Below are 22,219 nucleotides of genomic sequence, written 5' to 3' on the forward strand. Positions count from 1 at the left end.
TTATCCGCAGAGAAACTCCTTCATTTCACCAATATTTTGTTATGATAGACTAGTGCCCGTGTTCTCGCATTATACGGATATACGCGGCTCTCGGCTTGATCTAATTTCGTCGGAACGACTTGTAATGACACCAAAGTTATCTGGGTGAGTAAATGATGGTATTTTATGCTAGAAATAAGGTCCAGACTGTAAAAAAACAGCAATTATCCTTTAAAACGTGCTGTCTATGACCCACCAGAGTCGTCCCGGTCTCACCTTGTCGTCCAGCTGCTTGTACAGCTTGGCCAGCTCGGCCTCACACTTGTCCTTCTCCACGTCCGTGAGGCGAATGCCGGGCACGTTGGGCGTGGTGGCCGGCTTGTCGTTGATGATGTTGTCCAGCGCCTGCACCTCGGCGTTGGCCTTCTCCTTGTCGAACTGCTCCTCCACCGGCACGCTCTCACCTGCAGACGGACGTCATACATACATGATCTCTAGGGCTGGGACGATATTGCTTTTTTTGTCCCGATTTGATTCTTCTACGATTTTTTGGATGCCGATTCGATTTAAATTGCGATTCTGCGATATTGCAGATTTTCTCGATTTTTAGTCTGCATTTTTAACACCAGTGAAACAGTTGAATGATTATTATTGTCTACAGACTATTACAGGAACCATATTTCCCCCCAAAATACACATCACATGTAAGTCAGTTTTTAAGATTTATTCAGCAGCAATATACTGTATATGTTTACTCTCTTTTCAAAAGCCTGGACTGGAGAAAAGAGGCAAAAATAAAAGAGTATAGAAAAAACAGGCTTCTGAAACCTTTCTGACAGAATGAGATCTAGACGGAGGTAAACTACTACTACTACTACTACTACTACTACTACTACTACAGGTACTACATAAAGAACAGAGTCTCATCACTGGTTCCTGGTTCCACTAAAGAAAGTGAATGTGGTTTCTACATTTTAACATTTATCTGCACACAAATACTGTAGCAGCCTATAAATTAACATTCTCCATTATAAAGTGAACTTAAACCCTTTTCAAAACCTGGACTCTCTGTATGTAAAAAAGGCGAACAAATGCACATTGCACAATATTAAAAAACTTTATTTTTTTTAAATCGTCAAAAAAAAATTGCGATACTTATGTGAACCGATTTTTTCTCCCACCCCTAATGATCTCTACAGTATGTGTGGATACGTGCATGTGCAGACCCTGATGCTGCGGAAACATGAATGAATAAATAAATGAATAAATCTTGTTGCTCACCGTTCCTCCAGCGGTTCAGCTCGTTCTCCAGCCAGGTGATGGTGTTCCTCAGGGTCTTGTTCCTCTCCTTCTCCCTCTCATACTTCTGCTTCCACTGCTCTGCCGTCAGCTCGATGTTCACTGTGACTGTGTTCTTGATAGTCTTTGCTCTAACAGTAGAAAAACAAAAAAACATTAACTTTATTCCACTGACCGACGCCACTTTTCCTCCAAAAACGGTACTTGATTACACCAGGAACAAACCGTGAGCCGTCACTGTGCTACGACTCCCATGTTAACCGTGGCTTTCCTACACTTTTTATGTGTATTTCTTGACCTCTAATTTAGATTATTAATTAAAACAACCACAGTAATATTATGACCAAAAAAAGACACATTGAGCTGAATGATGACTCGTTTCCCCTCCACTGACCTCTGTCCGAACATGAGAGTGGATTTGGTTTCGCACTCGTTGTAGGAGGAGGGCGAGCAGCAGATGACGATGGTGGTTCGACAGTTTCCACCCAGAGAGTCCTGCAGGATGCGGGTCATCTTGCTGTCTCGGTACGGGATGTAGGCCTGGACATCACACACACACACACACACACACACACAACAAACATACACACATCAATATACAATAAAAACGAGAGAAACGTGCTGCAGCAATTCAAGTGTGGAGTAAACTTTAGATTTTTTTCTCCTCAAGTTCGACGAAAAACACAGTTGACTCCAAAACAAACAGTGTTCAATAGAGGGGAGCGGAGCAGAGGACACACACTGTAGTCAGTCAGCGCTTTCAATCAGAGGCGGTCGTATCTGGAACAGTTCACCACTCACAATACGGGAATGTGATACACACACCACATCGAAAACACATCTGAAGAACTGGTCGAAAAGTAAATCAAACATGAACTCACAGTTAATCTTAATTGATATGTAACACTGAACCTGAACGCACTTTGTAATGTAAAGCGCTTTTAACTGTCGTTACAGCTCTTTATTGTCCTTGTCTCTGTGATTTGCTTTGTCTGTCGAGTCGACTTATCTCTGTTCTTCTGTGTTTTGTGTCTTTTGCAGTCAAGTCTTTTGTTTGACCTGCCAGGGAACAGCGGATGAAAAACAGCAACAGTACTAACTCTGGTGCATTTATATCCGCATTTTTTAACGCTGATGTAATTAAAGCTTTTGTAGTTCCAGGGGGGGTCCGGCTGGCAACGGGTTATCATATAATGGCGGCGGACAGAGTTCACTTTTGATTGGTCCAAAACACACACTATGAAACATCCAGATACCTCCATACTGCTGGTCCGTACTGACCCAAGTGTCCTGAAGCCGCCACATGAAAAAGCTGTTCGGAAAAAATTAATGTGATCTCTGTTTTTATCCTTGTTGTAGCAGTAGCTCCCAGTGGTTCTGTTGATGTTTGTGCGCATGCGCAAGATTTGCTGCGAGATGTTGGTTGGTCGTTGTAAACCACTGGATGTTTGATGTAAACACAGAAGAACATCTTGCAGCAAATCTCCTGCAGCCACTTGCAGCTGCTGCTACAACAAGGATAAAAACAGAGATCACATTAACTTTTTCTGAACAACTTTTTCATGTCTTGGCTTCAGGACATTTGGGTCAGTACAGACGAGCAGTATGGAGGTATCTGGATGTTTCATAGTGTGTGTTTTGGACGATTTTAAAAGTGAACTCTATCCGCCGCCATTATATGTAAACCCGTCACCAGCCGGACCCCCCCTGGAACTCCTTAAGAGTTTTGATGACTCTGAAAGTTCTCCAAACCCTTCCTTGGCATGACGGTGAGGAGAAAATTGGCGAATTGTTGATTTTGGGTGTAGTATCCCTTTAATGTGCACTGTAAATAAAACATTTAACAAGTTTGTTGTTATTGTTTATAGCGTTTTCTTATAACTTAATCGTCTGTCTGACTTGATTGCTCAAGACTGATAATTTCCTGTTGGGAAACTCTGCAATTGTTGCTAATTTGATGTTTTTTTTTGTGTGTGTGTGTGTGTGTGTGTGTGTGTGTGTGTGTGTGTGTGTGTGTGTGTGTTTTTTTAACAGAGGAGAGGGTTAAAACAAAGTGCGTAATTCTGATTCACTTTAATGTTCTTCCTCTGTCCTGCAACCAGAGAGGAGGTCGGTCGGATGTGATGTCTCGGGTTACAGCTCTCACGAGTTCAGCGTCGTTAGCAGCCAGTTAAACATCAACCTGATCCGTCTGTATTATATTATTATTGATACGACGAGGAGCTGCGGCCGAAGCTGCTGTATCTCTGCACAATAACTTGTTTGTTTCACACCGTCACAGCTATCAGAGCATCTGTCCGCCCCAGGTTGTTTACCCAGCGAAGGGGCACTAGAACAAACCGATCATTGATCAAAGTGAGAAGTGTGAAATTGGTGTGAGACAGCTGAAGGAAAACATTGCTCCGAGTGAAGTTTTCTTATCTGCAGAAGTTAAAAAGGAGTAGAAACGGCTCTTTCACACCGAGATAACTGAACAAGATGTTGCTTTTTCTTTTCTTTTTTTCTTCTTCCAGATGCACACGCTGAGCTCTGGGGCTGTGCAGCTGGTAAACACACACACACTTACTTCCCCCTCTGTCTGCTACATTCACACTAATTTGCTTCTTTTCTTTCTTTTTTTTTTTAAAGAAATCCACCTGAGGTCGTAACTGATCAAACATTTGCAGAGCGTAATGAGCTCATCTCGCCACGATCTGTAGTAAAGATTAAAGCTTAACAGAGCGACGTAGTGACCTCAATTATCCCATAAGGCCGTTCACTTTCCTCTCACTCTGCATATTTAATGACCGAAGCCCAGGACAGAGAGGGAGGAAGAGAGGAAGAGAGGAAGAGGAAGAGGAAGGGAGGGAGAGAGATACTGTACAGCATGAACAAATAGAAGTACTGACCGTTCCTTCAGCCAGAGCAGAGATGACGTTTCCCAAGGACGACAGAGACTTGTTGATGTTCTTGGCCTCGTCCAGCACCGCTCCCTCCGCTCCTGTTTTACTGACCTGAAAATCACACGGACAATAAAACCTCAGACTGAAGAACAGGCTGTGATCTGTAAACCCGGCCCGACTCAGTTACTAGAGTAAAACGATAAAAAAAAGGGGAGGAATGGGTGGAATAAAAGTATAAATAGTTGCCACTGTAATTTATCTCTTGATTCATTGCTTAATTACTAATTTTGGTTATTTTATTTTGATAAGACACATTTAATTTTACTTATTTATTTTAATGGTGAGGGTCTCGATAAGCCCTCCCAGGGTTTCTAACCTCTCCATCACTGATTCATCCTTTCTTTTATGTGATATACTCTTCGTTTGTAATGTTTTATTAAAGTGCAAACAACAAACAAACAAAGTACTGAATCCAGGGTTCGATTTCTGCCGAACCAACAGAACCGAACCCTACGCACGTCAACGTAATGAGGCCGCAAACGATTACAGGAAAGTTTACGAACGATATTCTGCTCAAATCGCTCTCAGCACAGCCAGCATCACTGTCATTACCACAAACTTAAAATGAGGTCCTCTAGCTTGATGCTAACATATAATGGAAAACGTCATAGGTGGGCTAATGGAAACTAGCATCGCTACTTCCGTAATTTTAAATCAACAAACTAAGTTACACATACAATAATACTTACAGGCAGATATTTTCTCTGCTCTGTGGAGATAATTTCACCTTTTGGTATTTTTGTTTCTTGTTTTGAATGAGGAAAAAAAACACTAAAACCTGAATCCTGAGTGACTTGAAGTTTAAATGTTCAGTGTTCAAATAGTGCAAAATAGTGGTGAAAGTTATAACCCATTGTTTTTATAGTTAGAATAAAAAAGGAAACACCCTGTGTGATGGTTTTTACTGCATTTATAATGTGTTTAGTGTATGGGCCGATGATGGGAGCAGGATTCAGTATTCGGTTTCAGATTCGGACGAATCTTAAAACAGTGGATTCGGGATTCGGCAACACAAAAGTGTGGGATGGATGTGACTCTTTTGTACCTTTTCGCTACCGGCAAGATCGACCAGGTAGAGCTTCCCGCTGAGCTTCTGCTCCGTCTGAGTGTTCTCCTGTTTGACGTTTATCAGGAAGATACTGTGACTCCTGGAGCTGTGCTCGTTCATGTCTGTCAGAGAGAATAAATTAATACACGCACGTCATCAGAAAAAATGAAAATAAAACATATCGGCCCTCTGATAATCAACGGGTTTATGACTCGGATAACTTGTGGCACGTTTCTTACTTGTGACTGCTACGTGTCTGTTGGATTTGCCTTCATCGATCGTGTCCATGACCTCCTCTGGGCTGCAGACGAATCTCTCAGTGCAGCCCTTTGACGTAAAAAACAAACAAAACAAACAGAAAGAAGAGAAAAGAAAACAAAGGAAGAACACAAGAGTTAGATGAATGAGCCACTCTGACTGGTTTTACAAGATCTGTGAAAGGCGGGTGGGTCGAACCTTGACGTAGGGTACTCTGTTTTTGTCTTCATGCACTGACAAATTGGTCTTTGACACTGGAGATGAGAGAGAAAGAGAGAGGAGGAAACATGTCAGAGAGGTCGACTTAACGCTGCAAACACAACATATTATACTGTGACAGAAATGCTGCGGTAGGCGCCATTGAATTTTAAATAATGCTCTTAAACTCCAACATTTAAATACATGGCGGGTGATTAAAACGTCTTTCTGGGAGTTTCAAATGTTAATTCAGACGTTAACGCAGCCATTGTTTGCACTTCTGCTGCCAGTTTCAGATTATCTGCCCAGATCAGTGCGTTTTAATTAACGTAAACTGACTAAAACTCTTCCACACTGGACAGTTTTAAATCATCAGGACTGAAAAACCTCTACTGCCCTGAATTAGACGTGTTATATAACAAGGATCATGCTTTTGTGTGTCCATATAGTCGGTTACAACTAAAGTTCACAGCTAACATGGTTCTTGTGACACAGATTCACATCAACTTTCTGCAAGTTTCACAGGTTTTCAGCAGCTCGTTCACACCTCCTGTTAACACAATTAATGCGATTAGGAGACACGAGGAGTCACGGCCACTCACCATCCAGAAGGTCCCGAATCTTGTCTAGGTAGATTTCAAAATATGAAACCTGCAAACAGAGGAAGCACAACCTCATCATTTAGTATCATCATCAGCTACGAAATCAATTATATTTACTACATTTGCAAAGTTTTTTTCTTCATTTGCACAATTTTATAGTTTTATACATTATGCATATTTAAGTTGGTACTCTTCTATTTTCTCTCTTTTCTTTATTCTATTTTAGCATTTTATTCATAACATACAGCAACATAAGAATATACAGTATATACATTTTCTTACTTTTCTGTGTTATGTATGTGTGTTATATGTACATAGTGTTCTTCTATGGCCTCCTATTATATTATATGTCTGCACTAGTGGATACTTGAATTTCCTTTGGGATCAATAAAGTATCTCTAAGACTAAACTGAGAATTGCTTTATTTACTGCAAATGAAGAGAGAAAAAAACCCATAGAAATAAAAACCTTAAATGTATCATAAATGGAGAGATAAAAGGGGAAACCAATGAGCTGCTCTGCTTACTTTGATATGAAACTCCAGGTTTTCGTCCATGGAGTAGATGTAGTTGAAAATGTCTTGAACTATCCTGGGGATGATTCCCATCGAGTCTGTGTCGTGGAGCAGCCCCTGCAAACCCAGAGGAGCGTTAGTTAATGCAACGTTTTCATGTCAAGTGGAAACAAACAACAACATCCATCCATCCAAAAACTGTGACAGTAGAGACGGTAGAGATGATCCTCACCTCCATAGTGTGTGTTTTGCCGGATGATGTCTGTCCGTATGCAAAAATCGTCCCGTTGTATCCCTCCAGAACATCTGTGGAAACACCAAACAGCTCGTTGTTAAAGTGAAAAGACTTAGATCTATATATATATCTATATATAGATATAGATATAGATATAGTATAGTACAGGCCAAAAGTTTGGACACACCTTCTCATTCAATGCGTTTCCTTTATTCTCACTGAAGGCACCAAAACTATGAATGAACACATGTGGAATTAACAAAAAAGTGTGAACTAACTGAAAACAGGTCTTTTCTTCTTTGTCTTCTCTTTCTTCTTTTCTTCTTCCTCCTCCTCCTCTATCTCTGCCCCCACCAATTCTAGTTTCTTCAAAGTAGCCACCCTTTGCTCTGATTACTGCTTTGCACACTCTTGGCTTCTCTTGATGAGCTTCAAGAGGTGAACCTGACCTGAACATGGTTTTCACTTCACAGGTGGTGTTGCCTTGTCAGGTTCATTAGTGGAATTTCACTGAGAATCTACAATGTAAATAGTCATGAAAATAAAGGAAATGCATCGAGTGTGTCCAGACTTTTGACCTGTACTGTATATATATATATATAGATATAATATATATATACAGAGATATACAAATAGTGAAACCTCACCTTTAACAATCTTCTGGGCGCAGGCGTTGTACACTTGTTCCTGTGTTGTATTTGACTGAAACACTCTGTCGAACATGTACGGTTTACTCTGCAACACAACAGAGGAGGAGGAGGAAGTGTGAGTGACAGCGACAACACAACAACAACAACAACAACAACAACAACAACAAGATAACAAAACCTCAGCGTTGTGCAACTTCATTAAAAAATAATATTCAAGTGACATGTTTCACAAACTCTCTGTCAGACGCAGCAGAAGCGTTTCAACAGGAGAACAACACGTTAAACGTTTCCTGAGTTAATATTTTGTGGCAGCTTCAAAACTATTGAAGCTATTTTAATATAAAAGGCTTTAATTAAAATGAGTTCAGACTAAAAATTATAATATGTTTTATATAACATGTGTTTATTGTTATATCTAGTCTTACGGATATATCATTTTTTTCTGCACATATTTATTTTACACACGGTTTGTTGGTCTGTTTTGAATATTGGTTGATCAAATATTTGAAATTATTATGAAGAAATGTAAATGGTTTGGCCTGATGAAGCTCTAGGACCGAAACGCTGCAGCAAATAAATTTAATTGTAAAAGACGTAAAAGTTTCTAACATATACAGTTTATTCTTGTGTTTCCCACATGAGCAGCACGAGCCACGACGACACACATTTCACACCAGAGCGCGTCTAAATCATCTCATTATAATTCACTAATAAATAAGATTTGGTTTCTCTGCCACGCACCCGTAATAATCATCTGTATATGTATATATATGAGACATTGTTATGTTTTTATCAATAAAAAAAATTCATTTTTTACACTTGCTGCCATTAATTCTGATTATTTGCACTTAGTTTATTCAATTTTAGTTAAATGTTCTACTACCTCTATTCTATTGCTTTTAAATATTTCATTTCATATTAATTGTATTTTTCTGCAACGACTTTCACTGTAATTACTTGTAATTATATATATATATGACAAATAAACTTGAAATTGAAGATTTTAAAGATAAGATAAGAGATACTTTATTGATCCCTGGTAAATGTGTGACTATAACAGCTCATCTTTATCTGAGAGCAGCAGCAGGCGACGTGTTAGAGCCTTTACACAGGAGGAGCGGTGACGACGTGACATGGATCAGTTTTTCCACCGTGTCACGCTCCAAACCGCCAGACTCGACGTCCTCGGTCTATTTCTTCCTCTGCACAGACTCTCCACCACCACCGACACCGTTTCATCCCCTTTGAACTGGACAGTGACGACGAGCAGCAGCAGCCACCATCATCATCATCATCATCATCATCATCTATGATCTCAGAACAAACTAAAAACAACGACATCTCTTTGGCTTTAACAAAACTTCAAAAGCACATTATTCCAGTCGTCAGCCAGAAATCAATAGGGAGTCTCACGACGCCGGCGACGACGACGACGACGACGACCGCAGGGAAATAAAAACTGATGTAGTTCAGTAGTTCTGATTTAAAGATGTGCAGTCTATAGCTCTAACGTATGAAATAATCTCTTAAATGCTAAGAAACGATGACAAATTTATCATAGAACAGCACAAACAAATAAATAATAAAATAATAAATTATTTTTCAGGACAACTCAAGCTTTTCCAGGACATTTGAATACTTTTTTTTTAAATTTTCTATGCGTTTTCCATGACTGGAAAGTTGGTCAACCATTTTCCAGGTTTTCCAGATTTTCAAGGATGCATGGCAACCCTGAAAATGCCTTCAATTTGCACCCTGGTTTGTAATCCTGCCACCCCAGCCCTCACCTCCCCGCCCCCTGACAGGCGGCAGGGCTCCAGATTTGCTGCGAGATGTTTTTTCCATGTTTCCATCAAACATCCGATGGTTTACAACGACGAACAAACATCTCGCAGCAAATCTCGCGCAAGTGCACCAACATCAACAGAGCCACTGGGAGGGAGCTACTGCTACAACAAGGCTAAAAACAGAGATCAAATTATTTTTATCAGAATAACTTTTCCATGTGGCGGCAGTTATGGAGGTATTTGGATGCTTCATAGTATGTGTTTTGGACCAGTGAACTCTATCCGCCGCCATTATATGAAAATCCTTGGCATGACGGTGAGTAGATGATTGGTGAATTATTGATTTTGGGTGTTGTATCCCTTTAACCGGGGCAGGAGATCAGGAAGCGCAGTGGACGGCGCTGAACTGGGTTGTTGCTAGATGGTGTACAGGGTTTCCCCCAGAAAACTTGTTAAGCCCGGTGGTAGGGTGGCACCGGCGGCCCATCGCCGGGCCACCGGTGCCCAAGCGTGTTTTTCTGTGACAGGGGCCTGACCCTGACCATTGACTGATGGCAGGGCCCTGTAGGTAACAGATTCATTAATGGAGCAGTAGCATTTAGAAGGCGTGATTCCATAAGGCCTCATGATCAATGTTAAAAGTTGACTGGAAATTTGAAAATATTATAATTTATCATAAACATTTGTTATTATAAGACATTTATGTAACATATTTAAACACCTATAGCAGAGTCTTACAGAAAGGCACTCTTGAAATAGCCTACTGTTCAATCAACCACAAATTATAGCCTAAAAAACTATTTAAATAAATAACATCAACTCTTTGCATTAAAAACTAAAAAACTACTGCCTGGTGTCTCCATTGTTGAAGTGTAGCGTTATTTCTCAGATTTTTTTTTCTTTTCTCCGAGATTTTTTTGTATCTGGAGTCACGTTACAGAGGCTACACATGACGTACTGTATAATACATCCATGACTGTACCACGCTCTTTTTCCGGTCAGTCGTCATGGAAACGTGACACTCACGGATCTACTGTTTAGATCAGAGAAGACAACGTGTGTGATCGCAAACGTTACGAGCTGAAAAATGAAACAATGGATCATTTTCACATCAGGTGAAAGCCCCGCGGCTCACAGGAGTCTGGAGCTCTGACGCTGCAGGGGACGACGTGCTAACAGCTAACAGCTAACAGCTAACAGCTACCAGCTACAGCAGCTGTCCAGCTGATTGAGCCTCTGGAGCCGTGGCTCCGCTCACGTTAACGTTTGGACTCGGTGCGTTCCTCTCGGTCAGCTGGTGAAGCAGCGGGCTGATGAGCATGATGTCCGTGACGTGTCCCGTTATGCGCGATGAAGTTGTGACGTTGTCAGGTGATGAAAAAGACACCTGATCACGTGTTTATGGAGCATCAAAACTGATTAAAAAAATTAATAAACGATGCTTAGCCTGGCGGGGGGGCAAGGAAGGCCTGGCGGCCCGCCAGGCTTATAATACACTGGGGGAAACCCTGGTGTACATGAGCTGCACATTTGGTAAGATTCTACGTCACTTCCTGCAGCTCATGTACGCCATCTAGCCACAACCGCTGAACTGGGAGAGAGGCCTCACTGAGTACATGTGTGTGTAAGAGAGGAGTAAGGGGGGCCGCGCCCGTCAGAGGAGAGCAGACATGCTTTGTAATGAATGTAATGAAACAACAGCAACGCATTAAGACGTATGTTATAGGTCCTTTTCCATTTAACCTAACCCATTTAGGACAACTACAATTGGTCGGGGGTCCTGTTGGGGGGAGGCAGGGCGCCCTGTTAGTTTTAATATCGTGCAGCCCTAAATGTTTAGACTTAAAATGTTACAGGTTCAGGCAGAAAATGTAGAGGAGCACATTGTAAATCGACTTGCAAAGCAAATATTCACATTTCCTTTTCATTCATGATCCTCTCACACATCGACCTGCTGACACCTGTAACGACAGAGTCCAGATTCTTTGAGTCGCCGTCTCACGTTTCACCAGCGTGAAAAAAAAAACAAAACAACAAATTTACTGGATGAACATGTGCAAGTAGATTTACTATTTTACAAAATGCCTCCATTTAGGGGCCGAGTCTGGAGCGCTGTGGCGGACGGTCACATCTAGAAAGGAGCAGACCTGCAGCATCCTATGACGTCGATAATTCACTCGTCTCGTTAGCTGCATCCTGGCAATTGTAGCCGTGGCCAAAACAAAGAGCGCCGAGACGCTATCGGTCCTGCCAGACGTCGTCAGCAAACAATAGGCAAACAGGTTTCAACTCCTCATTATTATTATTGCTGCTGCTGCTGCTGCTGCTGCTGCTGCTTTCCTCCTCGTTACCTACACTCGTCTCTAATGGGATTACTTGAAAATGTAATTACCGGTGAAAAGCATTGTTACGAGTTTTCATAAGTGCGCTGTCATGTTCATGCTTCAGAGTTGGCTCTTCAGGAGAGACAGTAACACACACACACACACACACACACACACACACAGCCCCAGGTTCCTCCGTCTCCATCCATACAAGTCTGGTTGTTATGATGCATGAACTCTAATTGGATTACGTTGCTACGCAAAATAGGTCAGTCGTCCACAACTGATCAATTCAGCTTCCTGCTTCACTAACAGTCTGAGAGGGGGAAGAAAGAAAGTTGGAGTTGATCGTTTCCATGTTATTTACTCATCTCTCTAATCCTTTTCTTCCCTTTTTATCTCTCACGCACTTCCACCACAACCCTGTCTTAGAGTAGCTCAGTCGTTGTCGTTGTTGTTATGGGATGTCCCAGACTGCAAATGTGACAGCAAAAGCATGAAGAAATGACTTGATCTTTGTGTCAAACTGACAGGGAGGTTAATGGATGGACGCATGAATAATTCACCTGCTGCACACTACCCGCGCTACGCTGGCGAGGCAAAACTGAGCCAGTTACAGTTCGACACACACACACACACACACACACAGGATCAGGAAACAACGTACAACATCTTCCTTTGTTTCTAGTCACAAATAAAAAATCTCTGGTGTAGCGAATGAAAAGCCAAGTCACCAAGCCAGGTCTCCAATGATAAAAGCTGCTGCTACACATCACACGGCGTGGACAGCTTCACCAGAAAGAGCCGAGTGGTGATGATGATGATGAAGAAGCAGCAGCGACTACGTTTACATGCGTTAATATTCGGGTTACGGTCAATACTCCGGTTTCTGAAACATTCGGAGTAACCCGTTTACATGCATTAGCAAACAGGGTTGTTCCTGTATATACATGGTAATTGTGATGAATTGAGATTTCCCAATCAAAACAGCGACGCATGGACGACATCATGAGGCAATGTGCGTCATTTCCACTTCTTCTTCCTGTAGCCAAAGCAGCAGCACGGTGTCGGCGGCACAGTTGCCAAGTCTGCTTCTTATAAGTGACTTTAGGCTTGTTTTTCTGTTAAGTCGCTTATAAATATTGGTGGTTGTGGATTGCAGGTTTTTGGGCTTGTTGTTAAATTAAAGTGTAGTCGCTTATTTAGGCCTATACTCTCGACTCCCCCACTCGCATCCCGAGATCGGCTTTCACCACACTGTCCTCCACCGATCGAGAGAATAGTCAGCCTACCGTAAATCCTCCAATAAAAGCCGGGTCTACAGGGCTCGACAGTGCGACAGTTTTGCTCGCATTTGCGAGTTGATAATAGCCCGTGCGAATAAAAAATTGCATTCAGTCGCATCAGTGCGACTCGGACAGAAACTGCATGCACCGCTTTGCATGCTGTTTAACGTGAGCAGTATCCCCCCCTCCCCGCCCCCCCTGCCTGTTTGGTGATTTTGGCCGCCGCATTGATTAAAGCTTGTGTACATCGGGGCCGTTCAGATGTAACGTCTTTTCCGCACATTACTTTCAAGGTAGACGCGCGTCATGCACGCCAAGGCGACACCGTAGCAGCGCACATTCGGTGCGAAGCGCTTTTTTTCCGTGCACGTTCGACCTGCTTCTCCCTCCGGTACACGGTCTCGGGCTGTGTCTCTCCTACTGTTTCACACGGAGCTCTGCCCCAGGTGAAGGAAGCCCTTAGGTGGTACGCGGCCTCCGAGGCTACCGCGGAGCTATCAAAAAAAAAAACGCTTGTCGCGGTGAGAACAGCTGACATGTGGTCACAGTCTCACAGTGCAACATTCATATAAACTTCAACCTCAAAGCTCCCTGTCTGACCTGTCCCTGAACATCACACAGGGGCAACATGGAGCTGCTTGTGTGACAGGTTGTTGAGGAAAAATGTTTGGTGTTTTTACTGTTCTCAAATGTAAAAATGGGTCATGTTGGACCCTCAGCCTTATTTAAGGCTTAAACAGCCTGCTACAACATTTTTCATTGTGCTCCTAAAAAATCTTAGTGTAGAGCCCTGTATGTAATGTTCAGCTTTTTATACTGAGGGAAATATAGGTTCACTGCTCATCAATACCCCCACCCCTGGGCCACATGCACACACATACAGCGTAAAACTAAAAACTAATATTGGTTGTAATAAATATTCTATTTTCTCACACATATTTGCATTGTTTGTCTTTCCTGATTTTTGTTAAGGCAAAGAGCCAGTTAAAACATTAAAAATTAGTCTACAGGGTTAGAATTATAGGCTAAATCTACTTTATTTGTTTGAAAATGATATTTTCACCAAAACTACAAAATTTTTATTGTGCTACTAAAAAATGTTGTGTGCTACTAAATTTTTCAGCATGGTAGCACAGTGCTACTTGGAAAAAAGCTTAGCGTCAAGCCCTGGTCTATTTCTATTTACCTCAAGCTCTTGTGAATGTGAACGTAGCCAACAAAACCTCTCATAGCGCACGATCGCCCATTTGAGCAGTTTCTATTCTAAGCTGCTCGATTCCTCATTGGAGTTCTCAATCGGCATCAGGTGTTGAAGCTCGGACCCGCTGCGGCACCAGCACCTATTCTCGGCCTGAAGGCAGTTCGGTCCGGCCTGTTGAGAACTCCGACTGACACACATTTATTTATATAAAAGTTTGAGAGTTGCTGATTAAACGCCTGTACGCCTGTCATTAATATAATATAATTTGTATTATTTACAACAAGTAGTTCCTGTACTCAAAAGACCAAGATTCCTTGCTATTCCTTTCGATGGGGATATCCCGATAGGCGTATACATGACCAAATATTCGGGTTGGAAAAGGAGACTTTTTTTAGACTTTTATTTATTTGCACATAAAAAATAAAACAAAACATTTACTTATCTCTCTTACTAGTAAGAAAGATATGAAAAATAGATGTGCAGGTGAGGTCTGAAACCCGAAAGGCTTATAACATGACCTCACCTTGATCTAACAGATAATTGAAGCACAGTCAAGAAATAATAATCACATACCTTGTGCTAGGTATAGAAATAATACAATTAAAAAAAAGAAAGGAAGGAAAAAGATGAAAAAGAAACAGGGAAGATGTTGGTAGTGAAAATAAAAGTAGTAGTAATGATAACAGCACTAAATAAATAAATAAATAAACAAAAAGAGGTGGGAAAAGAAAGCGAGACAAAAGAAGAGAACAGATGAATTAAGCAACCGAGGGGTCATTTTCGGGTTTTTAAAAACCAGTAATATGAGCATATTCCTGGTTTTTCAAAAGGGTTATTGGTGTTTACATGGCCGTGTGCAACAGGGTTATTGCTAATATTCCAGTTATGAAAGAGTTATTGACTGCATTAATGAGGCTTAGAAGAATAGAAGAAGCTCCACGCCCTCAATTGTTTTAAAATGGATAATAATTTATTTTTTTTAAAGTGAGCTCAGTCACCCTGGATAAGAGCATCTGCAAAACAACAAAGTGCATCATCACCACCACCACCACCATCATCATCATCATCATCCTAATAATTACCCTCCTCCCCACCCGCCGGAGAGATTGCCCAGCGCTGTGATTGGTCCAACAGCTGGTAACCCAGGAGAGAAAACACAGGGGGATTTACGCTGCTGCTGCTGCTGCTGCTGCTCTGAGTCATATCAGATCTGAAAAGCAGATGCAGCAGCAGAGGTGACACCACCACCACCACCACGACGGGCGGCTCGGACCGGGCAACACTTGTGGCTCTCTCACAATGTGCGCTCACTGTTATTTTGGCACTATATGGCCGACTGGTATTCTGGGCTGGGCAGGGCAGACGGACACACACACACAGACACACACAGACAGTGCTCTCGCTATTAGTGAAGAGGCCTGAAGTCAGTGTCAGCAAAAAAAACCATTCAAGAAAGTCACCACAGCTATAATAATAAGTCTTCTGTGTAGCACGGCGGAAAATGAATAGTCCTGTTGTCCTGTTGTCTGAAAAACTCACCACATAAATAAGTGGGGTTTTTTTTACTCGAAAGAGGATGTGATTCATCATTTTCACTTTTAATTTCATGGCTGGAGGTTAAGAGGATATGTTTCCATTGGCGCCATGTAGCTTTTCTGTCTTTTAATTTCTTTAGTTTGCTCCGTTTTTGTTTTGTTTCCTTTTGTTTTTCGCTGGTTTCTGTTTTTTGTCCTGCTTGTTTCTGCTCTGTCTTGCTTATATAATCCTAAAAGAGACTATTAAAAAAAAAAAAAAGATCACAAAGAAAAGGTTTATATTGGCTTGTAAAGTCCTTTAAAAGGAGGTGTTTCCACAGGTGTGTGTGTGTGGAAGACACCAAAGTCCACACAGAAGAGGACGGTTTGTTGCTGAAGAAACTAATGTTTAACCATGTCATGTTCTCTACACATGACGATGTGACTTTGGCCCGTTTAACATGTACAAACTTGATACATATACCAAGTATTTATGCTGCTATGTATTAGATAATTACAACAAGCATTAGAGAATATTATTTGAATCCATTTTCCCCTTGTGTGTGTGTGTGATCCTTCAACGCAGCAACACGTACTAGCATGAAACCAGGCTGTGTGTAAACAACTAAACAGCGTCCTGTGAAAAAACAGCCTGTGGGCGCATGACGACAAAGCATCAAAAAATGACTTCAGAGCGTTAAAATGACTTCAGAGCACGGTCGTCCTCTGGATTCATTAAAGTGTAGAGTAACGACGCTGGCACGGCATTAGTCAAAGGCATTTCCTTCTTTTGTTGTAGTCCAGATTGTGCCCATTGCAATTATCCTTATCATTATAGTGGAGGTGAGGGAGGGGCAGCACAGCGGCCACCTCACTTAAACTTTTAGGAGCACAAACTCAAGAAAAAATCAACCCACGAAGCAAATATTATTCACATTTCCTTTTCATTCATGATCCTCATACATACAGGCTTTTTACACACGAGCTGCAAAAAGGAGCGTTATCGCAGATCTTTCCTGCCAACGGCCGTCAGACTTTTTAATGCAATGTGATTTATTTTAACTCCACCCATTTTTATTTATTGAAATGACTGGGTGTGTGTGTTGCTTTTTATTCTACTCTATTTTATTCCTTATCATATTATGAAGTGCTGCTGTGGCAAGTGAATTTCCACGATGTGGGACTAATAAAGCTCATAATTATCATCTTATCTTATTTTTTTAAAAAAAAGAAAAGAAAAACAACAAATTAACTGGTCGCACCTGTTGCAAATAGATGAATAATTTACTTGCACTGTGTCAAATTTTAGAGGTAGATTTTAGCCCTGATGTAGTTGAAGCTGTTGGGTTATTATTAACTGGAAAATGTCGAGTCACTGAACCAAATTACCTCCATTAGTCTGCAGGTCATATAATATAACATTTCCTCTGCCACTGATATAATATGACCATTGTCAATGTTTCCTATTTCTCAACATTTCCAGCCTGTGTTGTCTTTTTAATTCAGGATTTGACAGGGCTCCAGACTAATGTTTTTTACCAGGAGCACAGAGGCCCCTCACTTAAAAATTTAGGAGTACAAGCAGAAGATTTAGGGGAGCACACTGTAAATCGACTCGCAAAGCAAATATTCACATTTCCTTTTCATTCATGATCCTCAAACACATTTGCCTGACACCTGTAATGACAGATTACAGATTCACTGAGTGTTGAAAAACAAACAGCAAATTTACAGGTTGCACATGTGCAAGTATGAAAGATTTACTTGCACCGTCGCAAATTTTAGGGGCAAAATGCCTCCATTTAGGGGCAGTCCAGATCCCTGTATACCATAAAATATACTAGTGTGATAAATGCATATAAAATGCACTTGATTTCAGTTGTTGGCCATTGATCTGTTCTCCAGCTACCAAACAGTTTTCTTGGTGTCCCACTTTGAAATACAAGCTGCTGGTCAGGACCTCCCATTTCTTTAGAATATTTTTTGCATAAATGTATAAAAGTAGTCATTCATAAATCAATGAGAGCACTTAAATCTCTATTGAATCCCTGATGATAATTTAGGGTCAGTCTGGAGCCCTGATGTAGTTGAACCTGTTGGGTTATTATTATTATCTGTAAACCGAATTACCACTACCTCTTTTAGTCTGCAGGTCATATAATATAACATTTCCTCTGCCACTCTTATCATTGTCCTATATTTCCTGTTTCTCAACATGTTCAGCCTTTGTATTTTATGTTTATTCAGTATTTAGCCCTGGTGTAGCTGAACCTGTTGGATTATTATCAACTGGAAAACGTCCAGTCACTGAACCAAATTACCTCCATTAGTCTGCAGATCTTATAATACAACATGTCCTCTGCCACTGAGATGATATATTACCATCGTCCATGCTTCCTATTTCTCAATATTTTCAGCCTGTGTAGTTTATGTTTATTCAGTATTTAGCCCTGATGTAGTCGAACCTGTTGGGTCATTATTACTAACTGGGAACAGGTCCAGTCACTGAAGGGCCAACCAAATTCCCATATTACCTCCATTAGTCTGCAGATCTTATAATATAACATTTCCTCTGCCACTGATATAATATTACTGTAGTCCATGCTTCCTATTTCTCAACATTTTCAGCCTGTGTTGTCTTTTATTCAGTATTTAGGGAGTTGTGTCTCCAGAAGGCTTGGGTTGGGATATACAGCCAGCTGGTCGGCTAGGCTAGCTCATGTTAGCTTTAATTAAGCTACAGTATTAAACACTAGCCAGCTAGTAGCCAAGGCCGGCTAATCTGTCAACTGACCACCAGCTGGTGGCCTGTGGTAGCCTGTAGCTTAGCCTGCTGCTGCTGTTAGCCACTGATACTAAATCAAAGCTGGCTTACGTTACTTAACAACTTACTGTGCGTTATGCTGACGCAAACTGATCACAATTAATAGCTTTAACCGTTACTGATGCTAAGTTATTAATATGTTAATGTCGCCGTTGGGTGATAGCGTCGTGCTTTAGGCTTAAGTTTATCATATCAGGGCTAAATAGCTTGTGGCGACGTGTGTATTTTGTGCCGTTGAGTTGTGTTTGTGTTTGTGTCTTTGTTGAATGACAGCAGCTTCCTTTTTAGCCTTTAGCCATGACAGGGCAACTGTGGTGACATTTCACGGCGATAACAGCGACAGGAGTGGCTTTTTATTACTCTCTTATTATCAGAAACGTTGAATTAAATTAAAACCTGCTGCATATTTTCAGTGAATATGGAACAAGTGGTTAAATACGGGTTGGGTGGATGCTTTTTCTTTTCTTTTCTTTTTTTGGGTGGTGGCAGTTTGAGGGCCAGCAGCAGGTCAAGCTAGCGTTAAGTTAGCAGCTGAGCTAGCTCCCGGAGCTAAGGTGCTAACCAACCGTAGCTACGAGACAGACAATCAAAAATGGCGGCGGGGCTCTCTGTCACTGAAGGTAACCCGAGTTCCCCCCTTGCTCCACGTTTTAATAAAACAGCAACTACATAACCAACTCACCGCGATAATGACGGTGTCCTCCCCTTGAAATTTTGGGATGTAGCGGTCGCCCCTGGTCACCTCGGAGCTGTTCAGGGGCCTGAAGCGGCACATCACTTTGATGGTGCACTCCGCCGGGTCGGCCATCTTCCACGGTTCAACCCGATGGAAACTGAATTAAATAAAAGTATATAATAATATCCTGGATGGATCCCCAGCAGCGGCGGCCGCGGGCGGGGGGGCGGGGGGGCTAACAGGGAGAGACCGAGCCCCTCTGTCCCAAATCTCTGTGTTTTTTAGATAATAATCTAAATAGAAATCCTTGTTTTCCCCTCTGAATCGGTTCCCCCCGTCCTGTTAGGAAGCCATGATACCGGTGTCGGTGGTGGATGAGCGGCTGGCCACCTCACCCCTCCTCCTCCTGCTGCTGCTGCTGCTGCTGCCGCTGTGGATGTGGATCAGCATGACGTCACCCCGGCGCTCCCCTCCAGTCCTCACTGTTATTGTTCTACCGCTGTGACCAGGGCCGGTGCTAGGGATTCTGGGCCCCCTTAAACAATACCCCCCCTAACTTTTCCACTTTTTTTTTTTCTTAGACTACGCATGTATTATCATTTATTGATTGATTGATTGATTTATTTGTCCATTCCACAAAACATTAAAGGGACAACGAGGAGTTTCTATTCGGTTATAAAAAAGTCTCACGTTAATGTGGATGAATCTCCGCTACCCACACTTGTTAATGGGCCCATTTTCGATAAATATAACGTTCTGTCTCTATCGTTATTTTGTTATTATTAGTGGTGGCGGAAATGCTGGTCGAGCCGACCAGCGTTTCCTTAATGAGAATAACGCAGCTGAATCTCCGTTTATGGTGGGAACTACGACGGTAACTGAACGTCTTTGAACCCCTGACTTTAATTATTGATGAATGAAAACATGAGTCTGTCTTGCGCCGGTCAAAGAATTTTACGGTGCGGAGGCTCATAAATGTAGTGTGAAAACGCTTCGCTTTTCCAAAACTCCTCGTTGTCCCTTTAACATACACAAACAAGTCAAAATTTCATAATCAATATGGGCGAAAGGGCAAAGGCAGAAGCAAAGCTTATTAATGCCTACCCTATTTACAAGAAGAAAAATTACAATAACAAAACAAAATTTGTGGGAAAATTACACTCGAAGAGAGTAAGTAAGGTGAACAGTATCAAAACGAAACAAACAGAACCTCCATTTAGTAATAATAATTTTCTTACTTTATGTTAGTGTTAAATATTTATTCAATACATTGATTTTAAACATTCTTTTAAATTGGGTAATAGTTGTACATGATTTTAGTTCATTGTCAAGGCTATTGTTACAGGCATATGCTAAACAGCTATTCCATAATTTTACTCCAGTAACAGAAATGCATTTGGCTTTAGAGTTTGTCCTTGCTTTTGGTTTGTTTAAAATGCAGGTCCCCCTGAGGTCATACTGAGACTCTCTAGTTGAGAACAGCTTTTGTATGCAGGGTGGAAGTAGGTTGTTTATTGCTTTATAAGTTATTATGGCAGTGTTTAAATTAACCAGGTCTTCTTTATTATTTAGCCTACTTTGTTTTGATGCTAATGCAGCATTAAACTGCAAAAACTCAAGTATCTTACCAAGAATATTTGTCTTATTTCTAGTCAAAATGTAATTTCTAGTCAAAACAAATCTCATTATACTTAAAATAAGACACATCATATTAAAAGTAGCTTGTTTTTAGACACTTTTTACTCCCTTCAAACATAGTTTCACTTGGAATAAGTAGAAAAAATCTGATAATGGAACAAGTTTTTCTTCCTTATTACAAGCACACAAAAAACATGCTTTCACTGGCAGATTTTTCTACTTATTTCAAGTGAAAATTTGTTTGAATTAAGTGAAAATGATCTAAAAACAAGTTAATTTTTAGGTTATGAGTCTTATTTTAAGTGGAAAAAGATTAGCTTTGACTAGAAATGAGACATTTGGACAAGAAATAAGACAAAAATTCTTGGAAAGATGTTGAGTTTTTACAGTGTACTATGAGTATTAGTCAGGGTCTTACGCAGAATAAATCAGTCATTCAAAGATTAGACTACTGGGGTTTTTTATGGGCCCCACTGGGCGCTGGGCCCCTAGAGTTATCATCACCTTTCTCCCCTAGACAACGACCCTGGCTGTGACCAATGTCTATCAATTTCTGGACTCAACTTGAACAATATATATAGTGTGTAAAATTCAAGATAAACATCTTCATTGACTGTAGAAGTGTGATAATGTATTTGTAGTCCATGTAATGGAGAAAATGACGTCACCTTTATTACAAACCTATGTATGGCAAATTTCACATAGGCTACACAAATGCAAATACTCCAAAACTCCACCCAACTTTAGAAGTTTCTTGCATGAGTTTAAAGAGTACATAAAATCCCTTACACTAATTGACACTAAACAAAGCACCACATCCACAGATACTGTATATACGAGAGGTTTTTTAAAACTAGAATAATGTATTTACATTCTGTACATTCTGTAGGCCTACTCCTTGTTTTTTGTTTGTTTTTTTATCGTTGTTTTTTCCCTTTCCTGTCATTTTATTTATTCATTTATTTATTATCCTCACTACTTTTTTTAAGTTTACTGGCATTACTAATAATTACGGAAGCCGAGAACGGCCACGTCCATAATATTTTTTTTATAATCGTTTTCTCGTGATAACGACTTATTATTTCGTTATCTCGAGATAACAAAGTCCGTTTTCTCATGATAACGAATTAATTTATTTCGTTATCTCGAGATAACAAAGACCGTTTTCTCGTGATAACGAAATAATCATAGAATGTGTCGTTGACATGGTTGCCTAGCAACATGTTTCCCCGGTGCAATCGCTT

General features: G+C 41.0%; 1 protein-coding gene across 3 annotated transcripts in view; it reads right to left on the reverse strand.

The window, feature by feature from the left end:
• Positions 1–19,793, reverse strand: part of LOC146970095 (kinesin-1 heavy chain) — a 35,563-nt gene extending 15,770 nt beyond the window's left edge. For 2 of the 3 annotated variants that reach the window (XM_085804274.1, XM_085804272.1), the window contains exons 1-12: positions 19,344–19,727; positions 7,723–7,810; positions 7,073–7,146; positions 6,853–6,957; positions 6,327–6,375; positions 5,725–5,780; positions 5,508–5,595; positions 5,266–5,390; positions 4,167–4,271; positions 1,673–1,818; positions 1,261–1,409; positions 256–443 (exon numbers count right to left, since the gene is read on the reverse strand). In XM_085804274.1, coding sequence (XP_085660400.1) covers positions 256–443; positions 1,261–1,409; positions 1,673–1,818; positions 4,167–4,271; positions 5,266–5,390; positions 5,508–5,595; positions 5,725–5,780; positions 6,327–6,375; positions 6,853–6,957; positions 7,073–7,146; positions 7,723–7,810; positions 19,344–19,469 — 1,299 coding nt within the window. In that variant the 5' untranslated portion in view covers positions 19,470–19,727. Of the gene's footprint in view, positions 1–255; positions 444–1,260; positions 1,410–1,672; positions 1,819–4,166; positions 4,272–5,265; positions 5,391–5,507; positions 5,596–5,724; positions 5,781–6,326; positions 6,376–6,852; positions 6,958–7,072; positions 7,147–7,722; positions 7,811–19,343 lie in introns of all 3 variants that reach the window. The other variant, XM_085804273.1, reaches the window with a different exon arrangement.
• Positions 19,794–22,219: the final 2,426 nt, after the last annotated feature.

Source organism: Trachurus japonicus, chromosome 17 (genome assembly GCF_045865225.1).
Source record: "Trachurus japonicus isolate A0001 chromosome 17, Traja_1.0".
Taxonomy (NCBI): Eukaryota; Metazoa; Chordata; class Actinopteri; order Carangiformes; family Carangidae; genus Trachurus; species Trachurus japonicus.